We start from the raw sequence: 17,427 nt of genomic DNA, 5'->3' as shown, positions 1-17,427 counted from the left end.
CTGACGGAAGTCCGACGGTAGTGAGATGGAACAACGTTTGTAGATTTTTTTTTAAAAAGAATTTTTTGGTAACAATTAAAAATATATAAGACTAATTGGTACAAATGTTTTATTTTGAGATTAGATAATTTTGAACTTTGTATAGGAAACTTATTGGTAAGTTCCCTAATATTTTACATGGGTGCATTGTCATAATTTAAGGTGGATAAAAGGGCAATGTGTAAATTTTGATAATTTGATGCTTCAATTAGACAAATATTAATTTATGGACTTTTAATAAAATAAAAAAGTGCAAAATTTAGGAAAGAAAAATGCTTCGAACCTCCACTGGAGGTCGACCTCCAGTGAGGTGACGCGTCATGATTGGACAAAAAAAAAAATTATTTTATTTTATTTTATTTTATTTTTTGAGTTTCAGCTAGGGGGGCTCGCCACCTCACTGGAGTGCGACCCCCATTGGGGGTCTGCTAGATAGTTATTTAGGAAATTCTAGCTTAATTTCCGATCTTTAAAAAAAAAAATAAAAAAAATAAAAAATAAAAAAAAAATTAACCAAGGTTCTGTTCAAAGATAACTTTCAAATTTAATTTTCTCGTACCTGTATTTTCTCGGAAAATCCAAGAAACATTTTCGTGGATGCTAGAAAAGAAAACTACAAATCATTCTGCTGTTCAAAGATCATCAACCAAGGTTCTAAAATGGCGAAGATTAAACAGCTACGAAAATGAACAAGAAAGAGACTCTTTACAGATCTCACTTTCGGTAACCTCGATGCCTCTCTCCATCTCTCTCTCTCTCTCTCTCTCTCTATCTAGAAATACATGTCAATATCTTCAATGAAGATCTCTACATTAAACTCGATAATCAGCAAGATCTAGAATTTCCTCATTTTCCTTCTCTTCTCTCTCTCTAAATACCTGGCGATCTTGAAATCACGAGCTTCAGATTCAACTTCCTCATCATGATCTGGAATTTTCTCATATGAAATCAAAGGCATTTGTGTCCGGAATCTCCAGATTTTGAGTTTCAGTCAGGTCTAGGGTTTTACAGGCTTTTCTACCATGGATTTGATTTAAGTTTTCATATTGTATTTATCAAATTCATTGCAATGTTGAAGCAATTTCTCAGTAAACTACCTCGAAAATCATCCAAACCTGACACCATTGAATCGCCAAGGAGGGGTTCGGGCAATAGTTCGTCCTCCAATAGTGGTGATGATGGTGGTGGTTTACAACGTACCACAAGTGGGACTATGGTTTCTATTCGATCGAACGCCACTAAACGAACCTCATCGGTGGTGTTCCCATCGAGTGTTGTCACTGGAATCGAGCCTCTATTAGCATTCAGAGATGTTCCTAGTTCAGAAAGATTGAATCTTTTTATCAGTAAGTTGAGTTTGTGCAATATGGTTTTTGATTTCACTGACCCAAGCAAGAGTACAACAGAGAAAGATCTTAAACGTGTAACTTTGATAGAGCTTGTTGATTTTGTAGCTTCGTGTCCACCGAAATTTACTGAATCGGCAATGGTAGCAATGTGTAAAATGTGTGAAAATAATTTGTTTAGGGTTTTCCCACCTAATTATCAGTCTAACTCGGGTGGCAGTGAGAATGATGATGATGAACCAATGTTCGATCCCGCTTGGCCACATTTACAGATTGTGTATGATTTACTGCTTCATTTTGTAACTTCGTCTTTGCTAGAAGCAAAGGTAGCAAAAAAGTATATAAATCATTCATTTATTTTGAGATTGCTTGACCTCTTTGATTCTGAGGATCCTAGAGAAAGAGAATGCTTGAAAACTATTCTGCATCGGATTTATGGGAAGTTCATGGTTCACAGACCTTTTATCAGGAAGAGTATCGGGAATGTCTTTTATCGCTTTATATTTGAAACGGAGCGGCATAATGGAATTGCTGAATTGTTGGAGATTTTTGGAAGTGTAATTAGTGGGTTTGCAGTACCTTTAAAGGAGGAACACAAGATCTTTTTGGGCAGGGCTTTGGTTCCTCTACATAAACCGAAATCTTTGGGGGTTTACTTCCAACAATTGTCATTCTGTGTTACACAGTTTATAGAGAAGGAGCCAAAATTGGCTCTCAATGTAATAAGGGGGTTGTTGAAATATTGGCCGATTACAAATACCCAAAAGGAGGTGATGTTACTCAGCGAATTAGAAGAGATTGTGGAAGGAATTAACATGGGGGAATTTCAAAAGGTCATGGTTCCATTATTCTGGAGAATTGGGTGTTGCATCAACAGTTCCCACTTCCAGGTATTTTTCATTTTTATCCTCCCGTATTTTCTTAACCCCTTGATCAAGTCAATGCTGCCCATTGCTTTATTTGGATGTATACTACATACCCATGAAATCTGCTGTGACTTGTTAAAATTTGTTAAGTTGGAGTTAGGATTGTTCAGTGATTTGGTTAAATGAGAATACATTGGCATGAAGTTTTTCCAATCAAGTAGTAAATGCAAATAGGAGAGCGAATCGTATAGGGACAGTGCAGATTGGTCTGAAGGATTCAGAGGACTGAAGGTTGGCAGAGGGGATTTTCCATACTTCATGTAGGATTTTAACTAGAATAGCCTGTTAATAGACATAGTTCTAAATCGCGGTATCGGGTAACGTAACGCTATCGATCGCGGAGTATCGGTATTGGTAGTATCGACCGGTACGTATCGGGTATCAATCGTCGCGACTGTGAAATTTCAAAAATCATTGGCATCCCTCTAAAACTCAATTTTATGCATTTTTTTTTTTGACTCTTTTAGCCTTAATTAATCACATTTTAATCAAAGTTTTGATATGTAAAGGCACTTTTGACTCATTTTCAACTAAATGATATGTATTTATTTTAGTCTCAAACTTTTATTTGGTACTAATACAATACTAACCTCGACCTCTCATCATAATGTTAGATAATTTTTCAAACAAAATGCTTAAATGGGAAAAATATGATTCAGAATTCGGTGCACATAATGTTGGACTCAGCAAAGAAACTAATCAACACATGGGAGACTAAAATAGAAAAAACACATGGGAGACTAAAATAGAAAAACAAAGTGGGATAGCAAATATAAAGGGTTGATGGGGGATCTGCAGAGCTTTGCTTCAATATATATAAATGCTCCTAATATATATATAAATATTTAAACAATCATAAATATATATTAAAATATATCCCATTCGCATCCAATACCATAATATAAATAAAAAAATAACCACAGAACAAACAGGAAAAAACAAAAAAAACAAAAAAAAAAAATTTTATAAATCGAACACAACAACTTAACAAGCAAAAGCATCACTTATTCAGCCAAAAGAAAAAACAGAACATGACAAATACAAACAGAGCGTGAGAGAAGTTCTCAGAGAACAAACCTTTGCTCAATTACAAACAGACTTAATCAACGTAAATTCACCCTATAGAGTCTTGTAGTAACAAATAGAACTTCTCTGACAAACCTTTGCTCAATAGGTGATCATAGGTGATCATATAAATTCACCTTTGATCATACAAACCTTTGTAATTGAGTCTATAGGTGATCATATAAATTCACCCACAGAACAAACCTTTTCTCAGAGAAGTTCTCCAAAGCCCATACAAACAGTCTCAAAACAGAGCAGTGTAGCTCTCAGAGAACAAACCTTCAACGAAGAAGTTTGAAATCGGTGAGAGAACAAACCTTTGCTCAATTATTTTTGTAGGTGCTTTGCTTCATTTTCAGCCGTACTGGACTGTATTGGAACTGTGTCGCTCACGTATCGGATTCAGGCCGATACGTAACGGGAATCAACCGCTACGGACGCGAAATTCATTCTCACCGGTATACCGGTGAGTATCCGATTCGGGACTCCAATTTTCCAGTACGAACCGGCCGGTACGGCACGTACCGGCCGATATTTAGAACCTTGTTAATAGTTGTTCCACAAAAGGGGTTAGGATTTGATGTATTGATCATGAATCATGATACAAAAGGATTTTTAAGAGGAAAAGTTATAATGAGAATTTGTAATCCAATTTATATTACTGGTTGGTGACCAAGTCACAATTCACGCCCCAAATCATAACCAAATTACATAAAATTAAAAAGTTACTGAAAGTCAAATTTGGAAACTATAATAAAAAAGAAAATTCTGATTAATGCTTCTAAATTTAATTTCAAACTAATAAAAACGTTATTTTGGAAAAATCACATCTGCATCACAAACTTAAGCAGGGGCTTTTCTTTTGTGCCCATTATATTCCTTCCCCACAAAAATAAGCAAAAGGGGAAGGCTAAGAACATCTCCAATCCTTTACCTTTTCTTTCATTAAATTTAAATTTGATAAAAAAGTGTTCAAAAATCATCTCCAATCCTTTCATCAAACATTCATCAAATCAAGGGAGAGTCATTTTTTTTGGGTCAAATTGAGAACCCATCAAATCATTTATGAAAATTTAAAAAGGTGAAGCATTGGAGATGTTTTTATTTTTTATTTTAATTTTTGTTTTTTTCCTCCATCAAATTTGATGAAAAGAGAAATTTGGCACGATAGGGAATTTTTTTTAAAAAACATTTTGATGAAAATTTGTTGAAATGATTAGAGTAGTTCATATCAAATCAAGCTTTTTACTCAAATTTGGAATCAAATTAAATGAAAAAATTGGTAAAGGATTGGAGATGCTCTTAGAGCATCTCCAACGGTGAACCAAAATTTTCACCAAATTTGAGTTAAAAAAAGCCAATTTTCTCAATCGGATATGGCTTGCTCCAATTGTGCATCAAAAGGGAAGGGTCAATGTCGCGTCGGTCAACCGGTAATGGCAAATTTTTTTTTTTGGAACCTTTTTTGACCGGCTTAAACCTACCTATTTGAAAGGAACCGGTCGACCGGTAGGTCAACCGGCCGGACAACCGGTTGGTTGACCGGTTGGCCCACCCCAACGGTAACGCACAGTGAAATGGTGAAATTTGGAGTCTGTTCTCACTTTGATGAATTTTTTGTTCCATTCTCATTTTGATACCAATTTGGTGAAACCATTGGAGCTCCAAAAAGTGACTTATTCACCAAATTTCAAATCTGATGCAAAGTTTGATGAACCGTTGGAGATGGTCTAAGGGCTTCTACTTTGATATAACGGGACTTTACAAGTATTGATTTGAACACGACACAAGTAAATAAATATTGTGTTATTTTCATTTTTTTCATAAATGATGAGAGATAAAGATAAAGATAAAAAATCAGGTGGTTTTTATTCTTACCGTTAGCTCATCTAAGTCCCTGAGCCCAATGAGGCCTGGGAGTGTGCTCTCTCCAAGTCTGAGGTTCAATACTCACTAGCCTTAATAAGCTTCTTGGGGCCAGTCCATACAGGGTGTTTGTTTTGACTTTAAATAGGCCCTCGCAAGTGGGCGGTGAGATTGGTTTCACGGGATTAGTCGAGGTGCGCATAAACTACTCCGAACACCTTATTATAAAAAATAATAAAAAAAAAAAGAAAAAGAAAATTAGAAAGAAAAATTGGAGGGATCAGGAGACTATTCAAAATACAAAATTTTATTTATTTTCCAAGGCCTAATTCTTTGTTGTTATGAGGCTATTCTATAGGCTTTATTAAACCCTAGTAACAAATAATTACCATATAAAACTACCCTAATCAATTTGCTAATTACTTTAAACTCTATTGATTCATCCCTAACCCTAAAATCCAAAAAGTAAGGAAATATAGCAATATAATTAGTTATACTCCTGATCAATGTTCTGAAACTCGGACTGTTGAATAAACCAAAAAAATTATTGGATCAAGGGTCAGTGGTTCAACCGTCAGGTCAATCGGAATCAAATCGTGATGTCATAATTACATCATAATTATATTTATAGTTACGTATAAATGTAATTACATCATAAAATATAGCTATTAAAATTACAAATACATATATTATCAATTTATCTTTAATTCAAGATTTAAAATCTTATGCATTGTGTTTTTTTGTAGTAAGTAATTTTATTTTATTTTATTTTTAATAAAGTCATAAGCATAATAAATAATATAAATATCTATAATTATAGTAATAACATTGCCCAACTTAGTGGTAAGTTGTTGTGGTGCTTAAGACGCAAGTTCAAATCTTCATCACTACAACTTTTTAAGTGATGTGTGTGCCCTAGCAGGAACGCCCGGTTGACGTGAAGTGGTGGCGGTTCACATGAGCTACCGATTTAACCACGGTTGCAAGTGGTTTATCAAAAAAAAGGCCGATTTTTGGAACTATCCGGTTTTGATGGTTCATCTGAATTGGAACTTGGACCGGTCGACAATGCAACTGGTTGAACAAACCGGTCTGGTCCGGTTTCGAAACAATCTTCTTAATAGAATTCTAGTCACTTAATTGACTATCTTTATTTGAAAATCTCACATCAACTAGGCTGTATCATCCTTCTTTTGACAAATTTTCTATTAGAAACTATTCCTTTTTATAAGAATTAAGGACATCGCTATAAAATCACCCATTCCTTTCCTCTTTTCCTTCCGATCCAATCATATAAAAGGATGGATTTAGCAGCTTCTTGTCACAAAGGATTACCTTTTCCTTCTGGGGACGAGCTCCCCCTCCATACCAATATCTACTAGAATCCTCCAAACTAGCCATTTTTGTTGACCACATGTTGAAGATGAGAACGGAAGGCCAACATAACTCTACCTCACCCAGTGTAAAAACATGAGGATGAAAACAACCTCACCCTATCTCTCTTTGACTTCTTAAACTCTCATCTGATCTCTCTCTCTACTTCTCCCTCTGTAAATCCAAACTTTCACTCACACCAAAACCAAAAACCAGTAAGTGTGTTTGGTTTCAATTTTCTGGAAATTGAGTTTTTTGTTTTTCGTGTTTCTTTGTTTTTAGTGAATATTTTTAAAATTTTAAGCAATTTTTTTTACTTTTTTAGATGCACCTTACTTGGATGTATTTAAAAAGTAAAATATCTGTAAAAAAAATTTTAAAAAATCAATAAATACACAAAAATACGAAAAATGTACTGAATTCTCTTCTTTTTTTTTTCTTTGGTATTTTTTGGTATTTAGTGAATTTTCTAAAGATTTTTTTCATAAATATTATACTTTTTAAGTGTATTTATGTTAGATGTATCTAAAAATTTTAAAAATTGCTTAGAATATTAAGAAAATTCAACAAAAACAAAAAAATACGGAAAACAAAAAATTTCAATTTTTTGAAAAGTGAATCCTGAAAATCCAAACCAAACAAGCATTCTTCTCCATCTTCCCTTCTATATGTAAAATATTAATATTTGCATAAGGTAGATCAGATATTTGTATTTGAGTTGGTTTTTAGATCAACAATTGATAGCTAGGAAGATCAGTGGGTTTGGGTTTGTGATTTTTGTGGATGAGCAATTGATGAGGGACACCATGAATGGCCAGAATATTGATGTCAATGAGGGTCCAACAGAGGCAGCGGTGGTGGTACCGGGTGATGGCGGTGTTGCGGTGATGGGCATGACCATGGCTGTAGTATATAAAGTGCCAAATCTGAATATCTAAATATATAAAAATAAAGACCCAAAATATCTTATTCTAGGCTTGTGGAAGTGGATTTCGATTTGGGTTATGATTTTAGTGCTTGGGTTGTGATCAAGAAAATGTGTTTGCAGCCATGGCCAAAGAAGGCAGTGAAGGCGTAGAGAGAAGAAACTGGAAGAAGAGAGAGAAAGGAACTGGTGGAATTCTCTCAATTTCTCTTATATTTTTATCCAGTAAGTTGGATGCATGTTACTGTTAGATCTAAGTTTGGACACGTGGTTAATAGAAATAATGAGTCTGGAGGGGAGCCTCTCCCTTCCTTCTGTCACTCCTGCCGCATTCCTTCCATTTTCTCACCAATCTTTCCAAATGGAGAATTAGATCCTTTGTGTTACAAGGCTCTAGGCTTTATAAGCTCTTCCGGGTTTTGTGTGGAGGTGCTTTCATATTTCATGCATGCTTGCTGTGCTTCCCTCTAGTTTTTTGATGGAACCACTTTTAATGACATGAAAGATGATGGTGCAATGAGAAGATTTTTTGAATTTGGACTTGGAACTTTTTTAATGTTGTTCTTTACTGAAGCAGCTTATAAATGCAACAGCTTATTAATGTGATGGATCTGTTTGTGATCATGATATTGAGTCTTAATCAAGCTTGTCAATTTTGGATGTCATATCTACCGAATTTGTTGGTTCACATCCCTCTCAGTAGGTTATAGTATCATTTTGTGTTTGGCAGTTTTTTTTAATGATTATTTGAATAACCTTTGAGGGGACTGAAACTTTGTTAACATAGGTGGTAAATTTGACTAAATTGAATGACCTTTTATTTTGTTTCCAAATTTAATCATTTCAGGTAGCTGAAAGGGCGCTGTTCTTCTGGAATAATGACCAAATCGTGAACCTTATTGCGCATAATCGGCATGTTATCCTACCAATCATATTCCCAGCATTGGAAAGGAATATTCAGTGCCACTGGAACCAATCAGTGCTCAACTTATCTCTAAATGTGAGGAAGCTGTTCACAGAGATGGATGACGGGCTGGTCGTGGCCTGCCATGCCCATTTCAAGGAGGAACAAGCAAATCTAAGCGTGGCAGCAGAGAAGCGTAAGGAAACATGGGAGCAACTGGAGAATGCAGCCAGTCTCCAGCCAATAACCGGAAACACTGCTGTTCTGGTAACTCTTCTAGCAACCTCCATTACCTGCTAAGTGGCATTTTAGTCTGTGCTTGTTAAGGCTCCATTTTTTTTTTTTTTTTTTTGCATTTGTATTTGTATTTGTATTTGTATTTGTACCTTTTTAGTCTCTTTCTTTTGGGTGGTGAGATAACCACAAAAAATGTATGGATATATATATTTACATATATAGCTGTTTTCTGGGGAAGGTATGTTCATTTTTTGCGGGGGATAGTTTTTTGACAGCCTGTGTTCTAATTTGTTTGGCTCCATATATTTCATCAACATTAATGCTGTGTTTGGTTGGGGGATTTGGAGAGGGATTTGGAAAGGGAAATGGAAAAGGTAGGTGAAATGTGAATAAATCATGCTTATATTTCACATAGTTTCACACACCTTTTTCCTTTCCCTTTCCAAATCCCTCCCCAAATCCCTCAACGAAACACACCATAAGAGGAGTTTAATTTCCTTCCTCAGAAGTGTCATCAGAAGGGCCATGTAGTGGATTACTTAACTTGCATCTTTTGTCAGTTAGCTGTTGTTTTTGCAGCTCTGCCTATGTACGCGCATGTGTGCCCCTGCTAGGTGTCTGGGAACATCAGTCCTGAATGCCTAGGAATAATTGGTTTCCTTTATTAATTTGGTTGACAGGTTCTTTATTTTTTTGTTGTGTGTGTGTGGAAGTCAAGTTATGATAATAAAGAAGAAAATAAAATAATAAAAATCAATAAAAAAATGACCTAGTTTTTTCATTGTTGACTTGATAAAACACTCCATTTTGTGTTCGAGTACAGTGATTGTAAAACATAATACCATAAGACAGGACTAGTGTTATTAAAAGTTATAGCTGTCTATTCAATTTCTTATTTTTTTGATAGGTCACGGTGCTTCCTCATTTTGTTCATTCACTGGTTTTATCTCCTTTTTAATTCTATGCAGTTGCCTTCACCATGCTCTTTTAGTTTAGATCAAGCAGTGATGATGAAAATGGAGTGTCGGTAGTTCTTCATCATTAACTTCCCTTCCTTCTTTTTTTTGATAAGTAAGAATAACCTAATACATGTTACAACACCCAAAAACCTATAAGAAGCAAAACCAACAACCTAATGCATGCACAACTTACTGAAATGACTATGAAATTTAAAAATTAGTTGGAGAATTGGTTTAAGCCTCCCAAAAACCAACTGTGCAAGATAGATAAAGAGGAACTCCGAATCCTGTAAGAGGCTCCTCCACCCCTTCAAAGGTTATGTTGTTCTGCTCCTGCCAAATTGTCCACATGAGAGCAAGCGGGCACTAAACTCCATGCCTTCTTCCTTCTTTTCCCCACCCTAACAAGAGCAAAGGACCAAAACTCATAAGCCACCTCACAATGGATAAGACGGTGACTAATCGATTCCTCATGTTTCTTACATATGATGTACCAATTCACTTGGACCTGTCTCATCGTCCCCAAATTGTCAACAGTAAGTATCTTCCCATGAGCTCTAAGGAAAAAATGCTACTTTTGTTGGAGCTTTTGACTCCCAAACACCTCTCCACAGAAAGTCCCGACCCCTATTGCCTAACAACACCTTATAAAAGGATTTCACTTCAAATCTGCCACATCTAGATCCCATCCATCTCAACTCATCCTCTCAACCCTCTATACCACGAAAAGCATACAAGTGACTGGAGCTCCTCAAACTCACCACTCTTCTAACCACGAAGCTGCCTACGAAAAGTAATATCCCAAAAAATCTGCAACCCATTAAAAGTCCTATGCTTTGCAATCACCGCCCTTCTATTAACTGCAATCGAGCAAAGAGAAGGGAAGGCTACCTCAAGCTGCTCACCACACCATGGCTCCAAAATTGCACCACCCTATCACATGTACCTACCTCAAACCGAATGTGGTTTGAGAAAGCTTGCCAAAGTCCGACTCCATGAGCTATGTAGACCTCCAAAGAACAATCATCCCACATACATCCATATTTAACTTTAACAAGCTGCCTCCACAATCAGACTCACAAGTATATCTCCACAACTATTTAGCAAGGGGAGTCTGGTTAAAAATAGAGAGCCTACAAAATGCCCAAACCACCATTCCAGATAGGAGAGCAAAGAGTGTTCCGACCCACCAACTGATTACTTGAAATCCTTGCCAATGTCACACCACAAGAAATCCCTTTGTAACTTCTCAAGCCTCTTAACTACAGAAGCTGGAATAGTAAATAGAGACGTAAAGTAGCAAGTTAGAAAGAGCGCTCTTGATTAAAGTTACCGTATCATCTTTACACCAATACTGTCTCTTCCATCCTGCTAGTCTTCTTTGAAACCTCTCAACAATGGAAACCCAAATATGTTTCACTTTGAAAGACGCTCCGAAAGGCTAGCCCAAATAGGTAAACATGCAATCTCTCCCGCTTTGTACCCTAAGATAGTAGCTAGCTGCTCCACCTTATAGACTTCACCAACCGGGATCAATGAGGACTTCCCTATATTCACCTTCAACTCTGAATCTGACTCCAATCAAATGAGAACACATCTAAGGTAAAACAATTAACATCCACAAAAGATAATAGTATCATCTACAGATTCTACATTCAACAAATGGGACACAGCAAGGGGAGAATCATCGACTCTTCCCACAGCAAATGCTTCCAAAAAATCCCCCTATACTGCTCTCTCTATCATCCTGCTCAACACCTTCATTTCCAAAATGAAATTCAAGGGAGTTAAAGGGTCACCTTGACGCAAACCTCCATGAATCTGGAAAAAACTTTTTGAAGTGTCATTAAAACATGGACAGAAAGCCTTGCAGTAGAAATGCAATAACAAATCCAACTCCTCCACTTCTGTAATTTTAATTAGCTCCATTTTGATCATTAATTTTAAATTCTGTGTCAATTTTGGTTTTTTGAAGAAAAATAGTTATTAAATTGGTTAAGTAAGTTAATTCACTAAATTGAACAAGTTTACAAATTTACCTATTAAAACATAACATGTTCATATGCGCATTTTTTTTTTATCAAAAAACACTAACAATTGTAATCAATTGAAACAAATTGAGACAACATCATAAATTTAGGATCAAATTGAGTCAATTGAAATTATAGTAACTAAAATGATGAAAAGGCCAAAATATAGGAATTACCAGTATAATTCGCCAAAAAATTTAAAACTGATATCTCGGCTGAATTGACAAAAATATTATATTAAAATATTTTACGTGTTTATTATTTAAACATTAGAAGATAAGTAATTACTAATACACATTTTGTAATAAAGGTTAAGGAGGTATTTATGAAGCAATTTTCACCATTTCTCTTAAATTTTACAATTTTTTATAAAGCTTAAGTCTTGTGTGAATCCATCAATAAAAAAAATTTGACAAAAAAATTGATGTTAAATTTTTTCTCAACCCCAATTGACTAAATCGAACTAAACTGAACTACTTACAGCCAGACTTGAAATATTGCATTATGCATTGTCTTGTCATGACCTCTATTACGAACTCAATTGGATCGAATTAAATTGCTTACAGCCTAACTTGAAATATTATATTATGCGTTGTCTTGTCATGATCTCTATTACGAACTCAATCAAACTAAACTGAACTGAACTACTTACAGTTTGACTTGAAATATTACGTTATACATTGTCTTGTCATGACCTCTATTACGAACTCAACCTCTTCTTCAACTGTTAACCCCAAATAGTGATCTTCAAATATAAGCAGTTTGTATGAGTGAGTATACCCTTCTTTGTTTTGGACAATGGAACTTTGGGATGCACTATACTTGCAGATTGTTTCAATAAAGAAAGATTTCTAGTAAGTCCTATTTTCACCGCACAAAATTTACATTTTGTCCTATTGATTCATTATTTAACCCTCTTAAATTTTATCCTTAATTTGGTCTCCTTCGGTAACGCTCATGTTTCATGTTTTTAAAAAATGAAATTGATTTCAAAATTTTTAAGAACTTTAGAAACTAAGAAAATGTGTTTTCTATTGTTTTTAAAAACAAATTTCACTCCCTTTTCCATCGCCCCCACTAGCCACTATCAACTAGGTCTATTCCCTTGCATTTGACTGCCGAGTAGCTTCAATGCATTCTGCCACCCTCTAGTGGCCAGCTGATCACTCACATGACCTCTGGTGGCCCTGTGGCCACATGCAACACTCTGGCCACCAATTCGGGCAGTCATCTCCGTCCCATTTCATGGACTAAAGAGTTTATAAAAAAATTGATTTAATCATAATTGATTTGCTGGTGGATCAATAAAATAATAATCAGTGTGTTTAGTTTGAGTTTTTTGAATTAAATTTTTTGAAAATTAAGTTTTTTGATTTTTGTGTTTTTTTGTTTTTAATGAATATTTTTAAAATTTTAATTTTTTTTAACTTTTTAGATGCACCTTACTTAAATGTATCTAAAAAGTAAAAAATTTGTGAAAAATATTTTAAAAAATTAATAAATACATAAAAATACAAAAAATGTATTGAATTCTTGTATTTTTTTTTTTTTATATTTTGGGTATTTAGTGAATTTTTAAAAGGTTTTCTTCACAAATTTTTTACTTTTTAGATACATCTAAGTTAGGTATGTCTAAAAATTTAAAAAATTGCTTAAAATATTAAAAAAAAATTAGTAAAAACAAAACAATACAAAAAATAAGAAAGTAAAATTTTTTGAAAAGTGTTTTTTGAAAAGTGAAACCAAGCATAACAAATATTTTTTAAAAATTTGAATATAGTCTTCAAAAAGATAAATGTTACATAATACTAATTTAGTCAAAATATAATGGGCAAATTACCTACACCTCCCTTAAGGTTTAACTAAATTACAGATTCCTCCTTGAGGTTTCAGAAATTACATACCGTCCTCCGAAGTTTATATTCACATAACAATTTAACCCCTACTATTAACTAAACATTAAGAATGGTTAACTGACATCACCAAAATATAAATTGATGGACGATATTGCTCCTGCTGAAATCCCTTTGATAAATCAACAAAATTTACAAAAGAATTATGTTAGATGGAAAAAAAAAAATTAAATTTTTGAAACCATGTTTGATTTGTTGTTTAGAAAAAAAATTCAGAATTTAAAAAATAAAAAAATAAAAACTAATTTAATAAAAATAAATATGAAAAAATATATTTAATTTGTAAAAATTATTTCTAACCACTCAAGCGATAAAATTATATAAAAATAATAATTATTTTTTATTTTTTATTTCTTAACCAAATTAATTTTTAATTTTTTAAAAAAAAATTTTAAAAAAAATTTCTAAAAATCAAACCAAACATATTCTAAGAATTTTTTGACAAGCCATTTCTTGTGTTTTTAATTTATTTAATTATTTGTAAATTTATGATATTTTCACCATGCGACATTACAAAATATAAGAGTTTTAGAAACTAATTTTGTTTTTAATTTCTAAAAGTGAAAATTTTGTTGCAAAAGACATTTAGGGACTAATTTCTATCGTTGTGAGGATAAGGTCGCCCCGAAAAGTAAAAAATAAGGCTTTTTAGCGATAAAATTTCGAAAATATCAATAATAAATAGACTTTTAGGAACAAAATAATTTGGTCTCAAAATGGTTGAGATAAAAAATTTGATACCAAAAAGATAATAATTAATCACTAATGTTCAATTTTCATTGCTAAAATATAATAACGAAATTTTTTGCAACAAAAATATTTGGTCCCCTAAAAATAATTTTTTCCCTAAATTTTGGTCTCTAAAATCTTAATTTTTTGTAATGTGATAAGTGTTTTTCCATTTTAATTTTACATTTCATAACTTTTTTAAAAATGATAATTTAGCTAAACCTCAGGGGAAATATGTAATTTAGCTAAATCATAAGGGGGTGTAGGTAATTTGCCCTTATTTTTCAAAAGGGCATTTTAGTCAATTTATGATATGTGTTAACTGCGTTAATTGTGATGGGACGAGATGTAAATTTTGAAACCTCAGGGGGTTTCGTTAAACCTCAAGGGAGGTGTAGGTAATTTGCCCAAATATGATTTGCATCTGCTTGCAAATTAGTATCTCCTGCAAAACCACATAAATTTTCTTTTATGTTTTTTACAAACTTAGCTAATATTGTATCAAGTGTGAGAAAATTTGCCAACAAAGCTGTTTTTTGAGTTTCTCAAAAAAAATGCAGAAAATATAAATGAAAACCTTGGAAAAAGAATAAAACTTTTTCAAAAAAGAAAAAATATATTCGGAAAAAGAAACCAACAAGTGTTTCAAAAAAGAAAACTTATAGATGTTACATTTGTAATGAAGAAGGTCACTATGCACCCGATTGCCCAAAAAGGAAAAAAGTGCAAAGAAAATTATCAAAATTCTTGAAGAATAAGATTTTGAATAATATATAGCAAAGAAATTTCTAATGAAGAAGAAATCTTCATGATGACTAACATAGATAGTCAACAAATATCTCAAGAAGCATATAGTATATTTCAAGAAAAATTACAAGCAATTTGACTTGGAGATATAATTGGAGAAGAAAAAACTTTTACAGAAGAAGAATTAGCAAAATTCAAAAAAATGCAAGAAGTTGTTGTGCCAGAAATCTACAAACTTTCAAAATTCAACTTCTTTTCAGCACGAGTGTTTGAACAATACAGTACCAACACTCAAGCAAAATGGTTAGAAAAAGGAAATATTGATATTTCTTTTTTTGATAAAAAAAAGGTTGCAAGACAAAAAAAGAAATATCTTGAGATTTAATATATTCATATTGGATTAATACATGTAACCGTAACAGCCTTATTCTGACAAGGGATAGATACTCTTCTTTTGGTGGTAATTTTTGATAAAAGATTTTTCAACCCAATGAAAGCAATCATTGGAGGAATTCAATTTAATTTGACAAATGGAGTAATTTGGTTTAATATTAGACCGAATTTTTTTATTTCCATAAATGATCCTAATCTTGAGGACACAGTCAGAATAAGAATTAAAACACAAAGATTAGGAATGAAATCGAATTTCCATGATTTGGTTATTCGTTGTGTTAGAATAGAGAGAGGAAACAATATGTATGGTATTCAATGAATTGATCATATACAATGGAAGGCCTGTATATATAGGTTGAGAAAGAGTATCCTATTAGAAATCTAATTATGAGAAAAAGTATCCTACAAGAAACCTAACTATGGCTATTCCCAAATATATCTAGCAAATCAATATCTAATATATCCAGGAATATATAACCATATATACATTAACATCCCCCCTCAAATTCAAGGAGGATAAACATCTTGAGTTTGGAAAGAGAAACTAAAATATAAAATAAAACTAAGTAAAATAAAAGACAAATAAATTGCAAAGTCTAAATGGGAGCGCAAGGGTGCTTGAGATATATCAGAGGTCGGAGCTAATGTTGGGAGATACTTTATGGTCATGCCGAACCGTTATAGGAATTGGCTGAAACTAATGCCGGGACAGGAGAGAGTTTATGGTCATGTCGGACCGGTGAAGGAACTGGCCAAAACTAATGCCAAGACAATTTAAAAGGGTCATGCCAGACCGTTGTAGAGATTTGGATGTTGAACCAGCAAGCGTGGCATACACATAACTTATGATGTGGTGCTGAACGATGATGAAAATAGATGACTGAATGCGCCAAGGGATGGCTTGGATGGTGCACAAGGAGCGGCTTAGGTAGTGTGCCAATGAGGTGGCTTAAAGAGTGCGCCACAGGGGGCGGCTTAGGTAATACACCAATGAGGCGACTTAGAGAGTGCGCCAAAGGAGGTGGCTAAGGTAGTGCGCCAAGAGGGAGGCTTGGATGTTGCGCAAGAGGGGGACGCTTGGGTTATGCACCAGAGAGGGTGGCTTAGGTGGTACGCCAAGGGATGACTTAGGGACATGCGCCAAGAGGGTGGCTTAGAGTGTGCGCCAAGGAGGCGACTTGGGTGGTTTGCATAGTGTATAACCATGCTCACTATGATATAGGTATAATATTCCCCCTTAAACTCAAATAGGTTTGAAAATAGAAACCTATTTGAGGTTAAAGCAGAGGGAAAGATAGAGTGGAGCAGAAACACACACTCAAAAAAAAAAAAAAAAAGAGGATTGCGAGTAAAAAAAAATATGACAGAGATATTTAGGGTAGGAATAGATTAACAGATAGAGGAAAAAATCACCACGAAGCGATATTAAAAGGAAAATATAACAACGGAATGGTTTGAGGTCCGGCGAGGTATTTAACCTAGCTTTGATACCATGTTAGAATAGAGAGAGGAAATAATATATATTGTATTCAATGAATTGATCCTATATAATAGAAGGCCTGTATATATAGATTGAGAAATAGTATCTTACTAGAAATCTAACAATGAGAAAAAGTATCCTATAAGAAACCTAACTATGGCTATTCTCAAATATATCTAGGAAATATATCTAGGAATATATACCATATATACATTAACACGTTGGAAAACAATTCAGAAATTGACCAAATTTCTTGAAACAAAAACAAGATCAAATGATAATAAAATCGTTGAAATCTTTGAACCAAGACCATTTGACACGGAAATCCAACCACGTCTAATGAATTGGAGGGATTTAAACATCCCTCGACAAAGGTTAATCCATGACCTAGTGGGACAAGGAGAATCGTCTAAAACAAAAAAATCCTGCACAAATACAAATGCAAGCATCAGGAAAAAAATTTATATATTCAAATTACAGTTCAGCTCATGTAA

General features: G+C 33.9%; 1 protein-coding gene across 1 annotated transcript; it reads left to right on the top strand.

Moving 5' to 3' along the window:
* The first annotated feature begins 550 nt into the window (after nucleotides 1-550).
* On the top strand, nucleotides 551-8,929 carry LOC114293404 (serine/threonine protein phosphatase 2A 57 kDa regulatory subunit B' kappa isoform). The gene is made up of 2 exons (XM_028237467.2): nucleotides 551-2,275; nucleotides 8,389-8,929. The coding sequence occupies exons 1-2, from the start codon at nucleotides 1,109-1,111 to the stop codon at nucleotides 8,743-8,745; spliced, it is 1,524 nt and encodes a 507-aa protein (XP_028093268.1). The 5' UTR covers nucleotides 551-1,108; the 3' UTR covers nucleotides 8,746-8,929.
* Nucleotides 8,930-17,427: the final 8,498 nt, after the last annotated feature.

This window comes from Camellia sinensis, chromosome 11, assembly GCF_055761805.1.
Source record: "Camellia sinensis isolate YWXY chromosome 11, ASM5576180v1, whole genome shotgun sequence".
In the NCBI taxonomy this organism is placed as follows: domain Eukaryota; kingdom Viridiplantae; phylum Streptophyta; class Magnoliopsida; order Ericales; family Theaceae; genus Camellia; species Camellia sinensis.
This window is presented reverse-complemented; position numbering and strand designations above follow the sequence as displayed.

Bases quoted from the DNA above. Each gene is read 5' to 3' on its own strand.
- LOC114293404 (XM_028237467.2), top strand. From the start codon at position 1,109: ATGTTGAAGCAATTTCTCAGTAAACTACCTCGAAAATCATCCAAACCT. The intron at 2,276-8,388 runs GTATTTTTCATT...TAATCATTTCAG, and splicing joins TCAACAGTTCCCACTTCCAG to GTAGCTGAAAGGGCGCTGTT.